The sequence below is a fragment of the Salmo salar genome, chromosome ssa03 (genome assembly GCF_905237065.1).
Source record: "Salmo salar chromosome ssa03, Ssal_v3.1, whole genome shotgun sequence".
Taxonomy (NCBI): domain Eukaryota; kingdom Metazoa; phylum Chordata; class Actinopteri; order Salmoniformes; family Salmonidae; genus Salmo; species Salmo salar.
Window position 1 is genome coordinate 100,644,405 of NC_059444.1, and position 15,000 is coordinate 100,659,404.

General features: G+C 38.8%; 1 protein-coding gene across 1 annotated transcript in view; it reads right to left on the reverse strand.

Annotated features, from left to right (window-relative positions):
* LOC106593944 (voltage-dependent T-type calcium channel subunit alpha-1H) overlaps positions 1-6,395 on the reverse strand; it is an 81,128-nt gene extending 74,733 nt beyond the window's left edge. Inside the window, exons 1-2 of the mRNA XM_045716089.1 lie at positions 6,200-6,395; positions 5,967-6,095 (exon numbers count right to left, since the gene is read on the reverse strand). Of these exons, the coding sequence (XP_045572045.1) occupies positions 5,967-6,095; positions 6,200-6,395 (325 nt within the window). The remainder of the gene's footprint in view (positions 1-5,966; positions 6,096-6,199) is intronic.
* Positions 6,396-15,000: the final 8,605 nt, after the last annotated feature.

The following is a 15,000-nucleotide window of genomic DNA, read 5'->3' on the forward strand; positions in this document are numbered from 1 at the left end:
TATATGAGAGAGAGAGAGATGGATCTAACTAGTTCTACTATAGAAGTACTGTATATATATAGAGATGGATCTTACTAGTTCTACTATAGAAGTACTGTATATATATAGAGAGAGATGGATCTAACTAGTTCTACTATAGAAGTACTGTATATACAGAGATGGATCTTACTAGTTCTACTATAGAAGTACTGTATATATAGAGAGATGGATCTAACTAGTTCTACTATAGAAGTACTGTATATATAAGAGATGGATTTAACTAGTTCTACTATAGAAGTACTGTATATATATAGAGATGGTTCTTACTAGTTCTACGATAGAAGTACTGATATATATATATATATAGAGATGGCTCTAACTAGTTCTACTATAGAAGTACTGTGTATATATATATATATATATATATAGATGGATCTAACTAGTTCTACTATAGAAATACTGTATATATATATAGAGAGAGATGGATCTAACTAGTTCTACTATAGAAGTACTGAATATATAGAGATGGATCTAACTAGTTCTACTGTAGAAGTACTGTTATATATATATATATATATATAGAGAGATGGATCTAACTAGTTCTACTATAGAAGTACTGTATATATAGAGAGATGGATCTAACAAGTTCTACTATAGAAGTACTGTATATATACACAGAGACAGAGATGGATCTAACTAGTTCTACTATAGAAGTACTGTATATATTAGAGAGAGATGGATCTTACTAGTTCTACTATGGTAGTACTGTGTATATATATGAGATGGATCTAACTAGTTCTACTATAGAAGTACTGTATATATAGAGAGATGGATCTAACTAGTTCTACTATAGAAGTACTGTATATATATATAGAGAGAGAGATGGATCTAACTAGTTCTACTATAGAAGTACTGTATATATATATATATATATATAGAGAGAGAGATGGATCTAACTAGTTCTACTATAGAAGTACTGTATATATATAGAGATGGATCTTACTAGTTCTACTATAGAAGTACTGTATATATAGAGAGATGGATCTAACTAGTTCTACTATAGAAGTACTGTATATATATATATAGAGATGGATCTAACTAGTTCTATTATAGATGTACTGTATATATATAAAGATGGTTCTTACTAGTTCTACTATAGAAGTACTGTATATATATAGAGATGGATCTAACTAGTTCTACTAGAGAAGTACTGTATATATAGAGAGATGGATCAAACTAAGTTCTACTATAGAAGTACTGTATATATAGAGAGAGATGGATCTAACAAGTTCTACTACAGAAGTACTGTATATATATAGAGAGATGGATCTAACAATTTCTACTATAGAAGTACTGTATATATATATATGTGTATATAGAGAGAGATGGATCTAACTAGTTCTACTATAGAAGTACTGTATATATATATATATATAGAGATGGATCTAACTAGTTCTATTATAGATGTACTGTATATATATAAAGATGGTTCTTACTAGTTCTACTATAGAAGTACAGCATATATATAGAGATGGATCTAACTAGTTCTACTAGAGAAGTACTGTATATATAGAGAGACTGATCTTACTAGTTCTACTATAGAAGTACTGTATATATATAGAGAGATGGACCTTACTAGTTCTACTATAGAAGTGCTGTTTTATGAGAGATGGACCTTACTAGTTCTACTATAGAAGTACTGTATATATATAGAGAGATGGATCTAACTAGTTCTACTATAGAAGTACTGTATATATATATATAGAGATGGATCTTACTAGTTCTACCGTAGTAGTACTATATATATAGAGAGAGATGGATCTAACTAGTTCTACTATAGAAGTACTGTATATATAGAGATGGATCTAACTAGTTATACTATAGAAGTATTGTATATATATAGAGAGATGGTTCTAACTAGTTCTACTATAGAAGTACTGTATATATATAGAAGAGATGGATCTAACTAGTTCTACTATAGAAGTACTGTATATATATATATATATAGAGATGGATCTAACCAATTCTACTATAAAGTACTGTATATATATAGAGAGATGGTTCTTACTAGTTCTACTATAGAAGTACTGTATATATATATATATATATATATATATATATATATATATATATATATATATATATATATATATAGGAGAGAGAGAGAGAGAGAGATGGATCTAACAAGTTCTACTATAGAAGTACTGTATATATATAGAGAGAGAGAGAGATGGATCTAACTAGTTCTACTATAGAAGTACTGTATATATATAGAGAGATGGACCTTACTAGTTCTACTATAGAAGTACTGTATATATATAGAGATGGACCTTACTAGTTCTACTATAGAAGTGCTGTATATATATGAGAGATGGACCTTACTAGTTCTACTATAGAAGTACTGTATATATATAGAGAGATGGATCTAACTAGTTCTACTATAGAAGTCTGTATATATATATATATATATATATATATATATATATATATATATATAGAGAGAGAGAGAGAGAGATGGATCTAACTAGTTCTACTATAGTAGTACTGTATATATATATATAGAGATGGATCTAACCAGTTCTACTATAGAAGTACTGTGTATATATGTAGAGAGATGGATCTAAGTAGTTCTACTACAGTAGTACTGTATATATAGAGAGAGATGGATCTTACTAGTTCTACTATAGAAGTACTGTGTATATATATAGAGAGAGATGGTTCTAACTAGTTCCACTATATTGGTACTGTATATATGAGAGAGATGGATCTTACTAGTTCTACTATAGAAGTACTATATATATAGAGAGAGATGGCTCTAACTAGTTCTACTATAGAAGTACTGTATATATATATATATATATATATATATAGATGGATCTAACTAGTTCTACCATAGAAATACTATATATATATAGAGAGAGATGGATCTAACTAGTTCTACTATAGAAGTACTGAATATATGAGATGGATCTAACTAGTTCTACTGTAGAAGTACTGTATATATATATATATGAGAGATGGATCTAACTAGTTCTACTATAGAAGTACTGTATATATAGAGAGAGATGGATCTAACTAGTTCTACTGTAGAAGTACTGTATATATATATATATATGAGAGATGGATCTAACTAGTTCTACTATAGAAGTACTGTATATAGAGAGAGATGGATCTAACTAGTTCTACTATAGAAGTACTGTATATATGAGAGAGATGGATCTTACTAGTTCTACTATAGTAGTACTGTGTATATATATAGAGAGATGGATCTAACTAGTTCTACTATAGATGTACTGTATATATATATATATATATATATATATGATGGATCTAACTAGTTCTACTATAGAAGTACTGTATATATAGAGAGAGAGATGGATCTAACTAGTTCTACTATAGAAGTACTGTATATATATAGAGAGAGAGGGATCTAACTAGTTCTACTATAGAAGTACTGTATATATATATATATATGAGAGAGAGAGATGGATCTAACTAGTTCTACTATAGAAGTACTGCATATATATAGAGATGGATCTTACTAGTTCTACTATAGAAGTACTGTATATATAGAGAGATGGATCTAACTAGTTCTACTATAGAAGTACTGTATATATATATATATAGAGATGGATCTAACTAGTTCTACTATAGATGTACTGTATATATATAGAGATGGATCTTACTAGTTCTACTATAGAAGGACTGTATATATATAGAGATGGATCTAACTAGTTCTACTAGAGAAGTACTGTATATATAGAGAGATGGATCAAACTAGTTCTACTATAGAAGTACTGTATATATGAGAGAGATGGATCTAACAATTCTGCTCAGAGTACTATATAGAGAGAGATGGATATAACAAGTTCTACTATAGAAGTACTGTATATATATATATATAGAGGAGAGAAATGGATCTAACTAGTTCTACTGTAGTAGTACTATATATATAGAGAGAGATGGATCTAACTAGTTCTACTATAGAAGTACTGTATATATATAGAGATGGATCTAACTAGTTATACTATAGAAGTATTGTATATATATAGAGAGATGGTTCTAACCAGTTCTACTATAGAAGTACTGTATATATATAGAGATGGACCTTACTAGTTCTACTATAGAAGTGCTGTATATATATATATATATAGAGATGGACTTACTAGTTCTACTATAGAAGTACTGTATATATATGAGAGATGGATCTAACTAGTTCTACTATAGAAGTACTGTATATATATATATATATATATATATATATATATATATATATATATATATAAGAGAGAGAGAGAGAGATGGATCTAACTAGTTCTACTATAGTAGTACTGTATATATATATATAGAGATGAATCTAACCAGTTCTACTATAGAAGTACTGTGTATATATGTGAGAGATGGATCTAAGTAGTTCTACTATAGTAGTACTGTATATATAGAGAGAGATGGATCTTACTAGTTCTACTATAGAAGTACTGTGTATATATAGAGAGAGATGGTTCTAACTAGTTCCACTATTTTAGTACTGTATATATAGAGAGAGATGGATCTTACTAGTTCTACTATAGAAGTACTATATATATGAGAGAGATGGTTCTAACCAGTTCTACTATAGTAGTACTGTATATATATATATATATATATATATATATATATATATAGAGATGGATCTAACCAGTTCTACTATAGTAGTACTGTATATATAAGAGAGATGGTTCTTACTAGTTCTACTATAGTAGTACTGTATATATAGAGAGATGGTTCTAACTAGTTCTACTATAGTAGTACTGTATATATAGAGAGATGGATCTAACTAGTTCTACTATAGTAGTACTGTATATATAGAGAGATGGTTCTAACTAGTTCTACTATAGTAGTACTGTATATATAGAGAGATGGTTCTAACTAGTTCTACTATAGTAGTACTGTATATATATATATATAGAGAGAGATGGTTCTAACCAGTTCTACTATAGTAGTACTGTATATATAGAGAGATGGTTCTAACTAGTTCTACTATAGTAGTACTGCATATATAGAGAGATGGATCTAACTAGTTCTACTATAGTAGTACTGTATATATAGAGAGATGGTTCTAACTAGTTCTACTATGGTAGTACTGTATATATAGAGAGATGGTTCTAACTAGTTCTACTATAGTAGTATTGTATATAGAGAGAGATGGTTCTAACTAGTTCTACTATAGTAGTACTGTATATATAGAGAGATGGTTCTAACTAGTTCTACTATAGAAGTACTGTATATATAGAGAGATGGATCTAACTAGTTCTACTATAGTAGTATTGTATATAGAGAGAGATGGATCTAACTAGTTCTACTATAGAAGTACTGTATATATCAAGATGGTTCTTACTAGTTCTACTATAGTAGTACTGTATATATATATAGAGAGAGAGATGGTTCTAACCAGTTCTATATAGTAGTACTGTATATATAGAGAGATGGTTCTAACTAGTTCTACTATAGTAGTACTGTATATATAGAGATATGGATCTAACTAGTTCTACTATAGTAGTACTGTATATATAGAGAGATGGTTCTAACTAGTTCTACTATAGTAGTACTGTATATATAGAGAGAGATGGATCTAACTAGTTCTACTGTGTAGTATTGTATATATAGAGATGGATCTAACTAGTTCTACTATAGTAGTATTGTATATATAGAGAGAGATGGATCTAACTAGTTCTACTATAGTGTATTGTATATATAGAGAGATGGATCTAACTAGTTCTACTATAGTAGTATTGTATATATAGAGATGGATCTAACTAGTTCTACTATAGTAGTACTGTATATATAGAGAGAGATGGTTCTAACCAGTTCTACTATAGAAGTACTGTATATATAGAGAGATGGATCTAACCAGTTCTACTATAGTAGTACTGTATATATAGAGAGATGGATCTAACCAGTTCTACTATAGTAGTACTGATATATATATATAGAGAGATGGTTCTTACTGTGCTGTCCCATGAGTTGGTGTAGCTTGCTGAGGGGTCCGGGCTGATTTCTGAGAGAGGCGAGGGCTGTGTGGGGGGAGGCTGTGGGGGTGTGTAGGGAGGGGGTTGGGGGCTTGTGTGGAGAGGGTGCTGTGGGGGTGTGTGGGGAGTGTGCTGTGGGGGTGTGTGGGGAGGGGGCTGTGGGGGTTGTGGGGGTGTGTAGGGAGGGGATGTGGGGGTGTGTAGGGAGGGGCTTGGGGGCTTGTGTGGGAGGGTGCTGTGGGGGTGTGTGGGGAGAGGGCTGTGGGGTGTGTGGGGAGGGGGTTGTGGGGGTTTGTGGGAGGGAGTTGTGGGGGTTGTGGGGTTTGTGGGGAGGGTCTTGTGGGGGTGTGTGGGGGTGGAGCGGGGGCAGCTGCAGACGAAGGAGGGCAGGATGGTGGGGTAGTTCATCCCCTCCGTTCAGACGACCCTGGAGAGACGACCCCAGCCCAGGGGGTCACAGAGGGGTCACGACCCGGGACAGGAAGTGACCTCATCTCCAGCTCCTCCCCACCTGGAGGAGTCATTACGTTGATATAATTAATGAATGTCAGTCAAACATCTTTCATGGCAGTTAAAGATCTATTAAAATCAAAATTAACATTATTTTCAGGTAAATAGAACGATCCCTTAGTTTCAGGTACAATGACTCATAAATAGTCTGATCCCTTATTTTCAGGTAAAATGACTCTAAGCATACTATTCCACATCACCGTAGTATAATCCACAGGCCTATTCCACATCACTGTAGTATAATCCACGGCCCTATTCCAAATCATCCGTAGTATAATCCACATCCCTATTCCACATCACCGTAGTATAATCCACAGCCCTATTCCACATCACCGTAGTATAATCCACAGCCCTATTCCACATCACCGTAGTATAATCCACAGCCCTATTCCACATCACCGTAGTATAATCCACAGCCCTATTCCACATCACCGTAGTATAATCCATCCCTATTCCACATCACCGTAGTATAATCCACATCCCTATTCCACATCACCGTAGTATAATCCACAGCTCTATTCCACATCACCGTAGTATAATCCACAGCCCTATTCCACATCACCGTAATATAATCCACAGCCCTATTCCACACCACCGTAGTATAATCCACAGCCCTATTCCACATCACCATAGTATAATCCACAACCCTATTCCACATCACCGTAGTATAATCCACAGCCTATTCCACACCACCGTGTATAATCCACAGCCCTATTCCACATCACCGTAGTATAATCCACAGCCCTATTCCACATCACCGTAGTATAATCCACAGCCCTATTCCACATCACCGTAGTATAATCCACTGCCCTATTCCACATCACCGTAGTATAATCCACAGCCCTATTCCACATCACCGTAGTATAATCCACATCCCTATTCCACACCACCGTAATATAATCCACATCCCTATTCCCACACCACCGTAGTATAATCCACATCCCTATTCCACACCACCGTAGTATAATCCACAGCCCTATTCCACATCACTGTAGTATAATCCACATCCCTATTCCACACCACCGTAAGTATAATCCACAGCCCTATTCCACATCACCGTAGTATAATCCCTTAGTGAATAACCACAGCCCTATTCCACATCACCGTAGTATAATCACACCTATTCCACATCACCGTAGTATAATCCACAGCCTATTCCACACCACCGTAGTATAATCCACATCCCTATTCCACATCACCGTAGTATAATCCACATCCCTATTCCACACCACCGTAGTATAATCCACAGCCCTATTCCACATCACCGGAGTATAATCCACAGCCCTATTCCACACCACCGTAGTATAATCCACAGCCCTATTCCATATCACCGTAGTATAATCCACAGCCCTATTCCACACCACTGTAGCATAATCCCTTAGTGAATAACCACAGCCCTATTCCAAATCACCGTAGTATAATCCACAGCCCTATTCCACATCACCGTAGTATAATCCACAGCCCTATTCCACATCACCGTAGTATAATCCACACCTATTCCACACCACCGTAGTATAATCCACATCCCTATTCCACATCACCGTAGTATAATCCACAGCCCTATTCCACATCACCATAGTATAATCCACAGCCCTATTACACATCACCGTAGTATAATCCCTTAGCGAATATCCACGGCCCTATTCCACATCACCGTAGTATAATCCACAGCCCTATTCCACATCCCCGTAGTATAATCCACATTCCTATTCCACATCACAGTAGTATAATCCCTTAGTGAAGATCTACGGCCCTATTCACATCACCGTAGTTTAATCCACATCCCTATTCCACATCACCGTAGTATAATCCACATCCCTATTCCACATCACCGTAGTATAATCCACAGCCCTATTCCACATCACCGTAGTATAATCCACATCCCTATTCCACATCACTGTAGTATAATCCACAGCCCTATTCCACACCACCGTAGTATAATCCACAGCCCTATTCCACATCACCGTAGTATAATCCACATCCCTATTCCACATCACTGTAGTTAATCCACAGCCCTATTCCACACCACCGTAGTATAATCCACAGCCCTATTCCACATCACCGTAGTATAATCCACAGCCCTATTCCACATCACCGTAGTATAATCACACAGCCCTATTCCACATCACCGTAGTATAATCCACAGCCCTATTCCACATCACCGTAGTATAATCCACATCCCTATTCCACACCACCGTAGTATAATCCACATCCCTATTCCACACCACCGTAGTATAATCACATCCCTATTCCACACCACCGTAGTATAATCCACAGCCCTATTCCACATCACTGTAGTATAATCCACATCCCTATTCCACACCACCGTAGTATAATCCACAGCCCTATTCCACATCACCGTAGTATAATCCCTTAGTGAATAACCACAGCCCTATTCCACATCACCGTAGTATAATCCACAGCCCTATTCCACATCACCGAAGTATAATCCACAGCCCTATTCCACACCACCGTAGTATAATCCACATCCCTATTCCACATCACCGTAGTATAATCCACATCCCTATTCCACACCACCGTAGTATAATCACAGCCCTATTCCACATCACCGAGTATAATCCACAGCCCTATTCCACACCACGTAGTATAATCCACAGCCCTATTCCATATCACCGTAGTATAATCCACAGCCCTATTCCACACCACTGTAGCATAATCCCTTAGTGAATAACGACAGCCCTATTCCAAATCACCGTAGTATAATCCACAGCCCTATTCCACATCACCGTAGTATAATCCACAGCCCTATTCCACATCACCGTAGTATAATCCACATCCCTATTCCACACCACCGTAGTATAATCCACATCCCTATTCCACATCACCGTAGTATAATCCACAGCCCTATTCCACATCACCATAGTATAATCCACAGCCCTATTCCACATCACCGTAGTATAATCCTTAGTGAATATCCACGGCCTATTCCACATCACCGTAGTATAATCCACAGCCCTATTCCACATCCCCGTAGTATAATCCACATTCCTATTCCACATCACAGTAGTATAATCCCTTAGTGAAGATCCACGGCCTATTCCACATCACCGTAGTTTAATCCACATCCCTATTCCACATCACCGTAGTATAATCCACATCCCTATTCCACATCACCGTAGTATAATCCACAGCCCTATTCCACATCACCGTAGTATAATCCACATCCCTATTCCACATCACTGTAGTATAATCCACAGCCCTATTCCACACCACCGTAGTATAATCCACAGCCCTATTCCACATCACCGTAGTATAATCCACATCCCTATTCCACATCACTGTAGTATAATCCACAGCCCTATTCCACACCACGTAGTATAATCCACATCCCTATTCCACATCCCCGTAGTATAATCCACAGCCCTATTCCACATCCCCGTAGTATAATCCACAGCCCTATTCCACATCACCATAGTATAATCCACAGCCCTATTCCACATCACCGTAGTATAATCCCTTAGTGAATATCCACGGCCCTATTCCACATCACCGTAGTATAATCCACAGCCCTATTCCACATCCCCGTAGTATAATCCACATTCCTATTCCACATCACAGTAGTATAATCCTTAGTGAAGATCCACGGCCCTATTCCACATCACCGTAGTTTAATCCACATCCTATTCCACATCACCGTAGTATAATCCACATCCCTATTCCACATCACCGTAGTATAATCCACAGCCCTATTCCACATCACCGTAGTATAATCCACATCCCTATTCCACATCACTGTAGTATAATCCACAGCCTATTCCACACCACCGTAGTATAATCCACAGCCCTATTCCACATCACCGTAGTATAATCCACATTCCTATTCCACACCACCGTGAGTATAATCCACAGCCCTATTCCACATCACCGTAGTATAATCCACATCCTATTCCACATCACTGTAGTATAATCCACAGCCTATTCCACACCACCGTAGTATAATCCACATCCTATTCACATCCCCGTAGTATAATCCACAGCCCTATTCCACATCCCCGTAGTATAATCCACAGCCCTATTCCACACCACCGTAGTATAATCACAGCCCTATTCCACATCCCCGTAGTATAATCCACAGCCCTATTCCACACCACCGTAGTATAATCCACAGCCCTATTCCACATCACCGTAGTATAATCCACAGCCCTATTCCCACACCACCGTAGTATAATCACAGCCCTATTCCACATCCCCTTAGTATAATCCACAGCCCTATTCCACATCCCCGTAGTATAATCCAAGCCCTATTCCACACCACCGTAGTATAATCCACAGCCCTATTCCACATCCCCGTAGTATAATCCACAGCCCTATTCCACATCCCCGTAGTATAATCCACAGCCCTATTCCACATCACCGTAGTATAATCCCTTAGTGAATATCCACGCCCTATTCCACATCCCGTAGTATAATCCACAGCCCTATTCCACATCCCCGTAGTATAATCCACAGCCCTATTCCACATCCCGTAGTATAATCCACAGCCCTATTCCACATCCCCGTAGTATAATCCACAGCCCTATTCCACATCCCCGTAGTATAATCCATCCCTATTCCACATCCCCGTAGTATAATCCACAGCCCTATTCCCACATCCCCGTAGTATAATCCACAGCCCTATTCACATCCCCGTGGGTATAATCCACAGCCCTATTCCACATCCCCGAGTATAATCCACATCCCTATTCCACATCCCCGTAGTATAATCCACAGCCTATTCCACATCCCCGTAGTATAATCCACAGCCCTATTCCACATCCCCGTAGTATAATCCACAAACCTATTCCACATCCCCGTAGTATAATCCACAGCCCTATTCCACATCCCCGTAGTATAATCCACATCCCTATTCCACATCCCCGTAGTATAATCCACAGCCCTATTCCATCATCCCAGTAGTATAATCCACAGCCCTATTCCACATCCCCGTAGTATAATCCCCAGCCCTATTCCACATCCCCGTAGTATAATCCACATCCCTGTTCCACATCCCCGTAGTATAATCCACAGCCCTATTCCACATCCCCGTAGTATAATCCACAGCCCTATTCCACATCCCGTAGTATAATCCACAGCCCTATTCCACATCCCCGTAGTATAATCCACATCCCTATTCCACATCCCGTAGTATAATCCACAGCCTATTCCACATCCCCGTAGTATAATCCACAGCCCTATTCCACATCCCCGTAGTATAATCCACAGCCCTATTCCACATCCGTAGCATAATCCACAGCCCTATTCCACATCCCCGTAGTATAATCCACAGCCCTATTCCACACCACCGTAGTATAATCCACAGCCCTATTCCACACCACCGTAGTATAATCCACATCCCTATTCCACATCACAGTAGTATAATCCACAGCCCTATTCCCACACCACAGTAGTATAATCCACATCCCTATTCCACATCACAGTAGTATAATCCCTTAGTGGAGATCCACGGCCCTGCAACACAAACCATCATCATCATTTGACGCCTAATGCCACCATCTTTGCTTTGTAAAAATCAGCCTTTGGAAAAAGGTAGGGCTTTTGTTTACTAACTAGTCTACGAACCTGTTGCTCGGGCGTGTGTCCTCCGTTGCTATGCCGACAGTGGTGACGCTGGTGATGCTGCAGAAGGTTGTGTACGAGGCGGAGCCAGGGGCGTTTCGGACGCTTGGGCGATCCCGGACCGCTTCTCCTCCGTCGGGTTTACCTTCTTCACGACGTTTACTGCCGCACAAAACACACACACACACACACACACACACACACACACACACACACACACACACACACACACACACACACACACACACACACACACACACACACACACACATATAACAAGTAAATACAACGACTAGAACAAAGCAGAACAAATATAACTTTATTCACTTTTACAACGAGTTAGTTATAACAGGAAGTTGAATTTCACTACAACGAGTTAGTTATAACAGGAAGTTAAACTTATCCTGGGCTTTATTCACTACAACGAGTTAGTTATAACAGGAAGTTGAACTTCACTACAACGAGTCAGCTATAACAGGAAGTTGAACTTCACTACAACGAGTTAGTTATAACAGGAAGTTGAACTTCACTACATCGAGTCAGCTATAACAGGAAGTTGAACTTCACTACAACGAGTTAGTTATAACAGGAAGTTGAACTTCACTACAATCGAGTCAGCTAAGGAAGTTGAACTTCACTCAACGAGTTAGTTATAACAGGAAGTTGAACTTCACTACAACGAGTTAGTTATAACAGGAAGTTGAACTTATCCTGGGCTTTATTCACTATAACAAGTCAGTTATAACAGGAAGTTGAACTTCACTACAACAAGTAAACTATAACAGGAAGTTAGAACGTAATTCTGGGCTTTATTCACTTTTACAACGAAGTCAGCTATAACAGGAAGTTGAATTTCGCTACAACAAGTCAGCTGTAACAGGAAGTTGAACTTATCCTGAGCTTTATTCACTACAACGAGTCAGCTGTAACAGGAAGTTATACATTGTCTTCGGAAAGTATTCAGACCACTTAACTTGTTCCACATTTTGTTACGTTACAGCCTTTTTTCTAATGTTGATAAAATAGTTTTCCCCCTAATACCTCCAAAATTACAAACAAAAAATAATTTTTCATACATTTTGCTAATTTATAAAAAATAAAAACATTTGCATAAGTATTCAGACCCTTTACTCAGTACTTTGTTGAAGCACCTTGAGCAGCCGATTACAGCATCGAGTCTTCTTGAGTATGACGCTCCAAGCTTGGCACAACTGTATTTGGGGAGTTTCTCCCATTCTTCTCTGCAGATCCTCTCCAAGCTCTGTCAGGTTGGATGGGGAGTGTTGCTTGCGCAGCTATTTTCGGGTCTCTCCAGAGATGTTAGATCAGGTTCAAGTCCGGGCCACTCAAGGACATTCAGAAACTTGTTCCAAAGCCACTCTTGTGTTTTCTTGGCTAAGTGCTTTGGGTTGTTGTCCTGTTGGAAGCGGTTTTCATCAAGCATCTCTCTGTACTTACTTCGTTAATTTTTGCCTCGATCTTGACTAGTCTCCCTGCCGCTGAAAAACATCCCCACAGCATGATGCTGTCACCACCATGCTTCACTGTAGGGGATGGTGCCAGGTTTCCTCCAGACATGACGCGGATTCAGGCCAAAGAGTTCAATCTTGGTTTCATCAGACTGAGAGTCTTGTTTCTCATGATCAGAGTCCTTTAGGTGCCTTTTGGCAAACTCCAAGTGGGCTGTCATGTGCCTTTCACTGAGGAGTGGCTTCCGTCTGGCCACTCACAAAGGCCTGATTGGTGGAGTGCTGCAGAGATAGTTGTCCTTCTGGAAGGTTCTCCCTATCTCCACAGAGGAACTCTGGAGCTCTGTCAGAGTGACCATCGGGTTCTTGTTCACCTCCCTGACCAAGGCCCTTCTCCCCTGATTGCTCAGTTTGGCCGGGCGGCCAGCTCCAGGAAGAAGTCTTGGTGGTTCCAAACTTCTTCCATTTAAGAATGATGGAGGCCACTGTGTTCTTGAGGACCTTCAATGCTGCAGAAATGTTTTTGGTTCCTTCCCCAGATCTGCGCCTCGACATAATCCTGTCTCAGAGCTCTACGGACAATTCCTTCGACCTCACGGCTTGGTTTTTTGCTCTGACATGCACTGTCAACTGTGGGACCTTATATAGACAGGTGTGTACCTTTCCAAATCATGTCCAATCAATAGAATTTACCACAGGTAGAGTCCAATCAAGTTGTAGAAACATCTCAAGGATGATCAATGGAAACAGGAAGCACCTGAGCTCCATTTCAAGTCTCACAGCAAGGGTCTGAATACTTATGCAAACAAAGGTATTTATGTTTTTATCTTTAATAAATGTGCGAAAATGTACCCTGTTTTCGCTTCGTCATTATAGGGTATTGTGTGTAGATTGCTGACAGATAAAAAAAAACAATTATATTATAATAAGGCTGTGACGTAACAAAAGCGTGGAAAAATTCAAGGGGTTTAAATACTTTCCGAAGGCATTGTATATAATAGGTAGTTGTGTAATACAGATTTTATATATATATATATATTTTAAACTAAAAAGACTTTAAAAAATAAATAAGTTTAAAAAATAATAATAATAATAATGAATTTGTGGTTGTTGTGGACCTACCTGTGCCAGGTAGTGTACAGACGTTGTACTCGTCGGGTCAGTTTGCGGTAGAGGTGCGAAACATATCTCAGCATCTCCTCATAGCAGGATCCCGGTTCTCTGTAGCTGGCCAGGAGTGCTGTCGTTGGACATGTAACAAGCTCGCTGCTCACGCATCAACGCGTTCTCGCGCTGCTTCGTCTCCGCAAACTGGGTCGCTATGACTACCAGGCACAGGTTGATCATGAAGAAAGAGCCCACCTGACTTGGACGGGGAGGGAGGAGGGAGGAGGGAGACAGGGAGGGAGGGAGGGAGGGAGGGGACACCAAGAACGTACACAGAGTTAGAGAGAGTT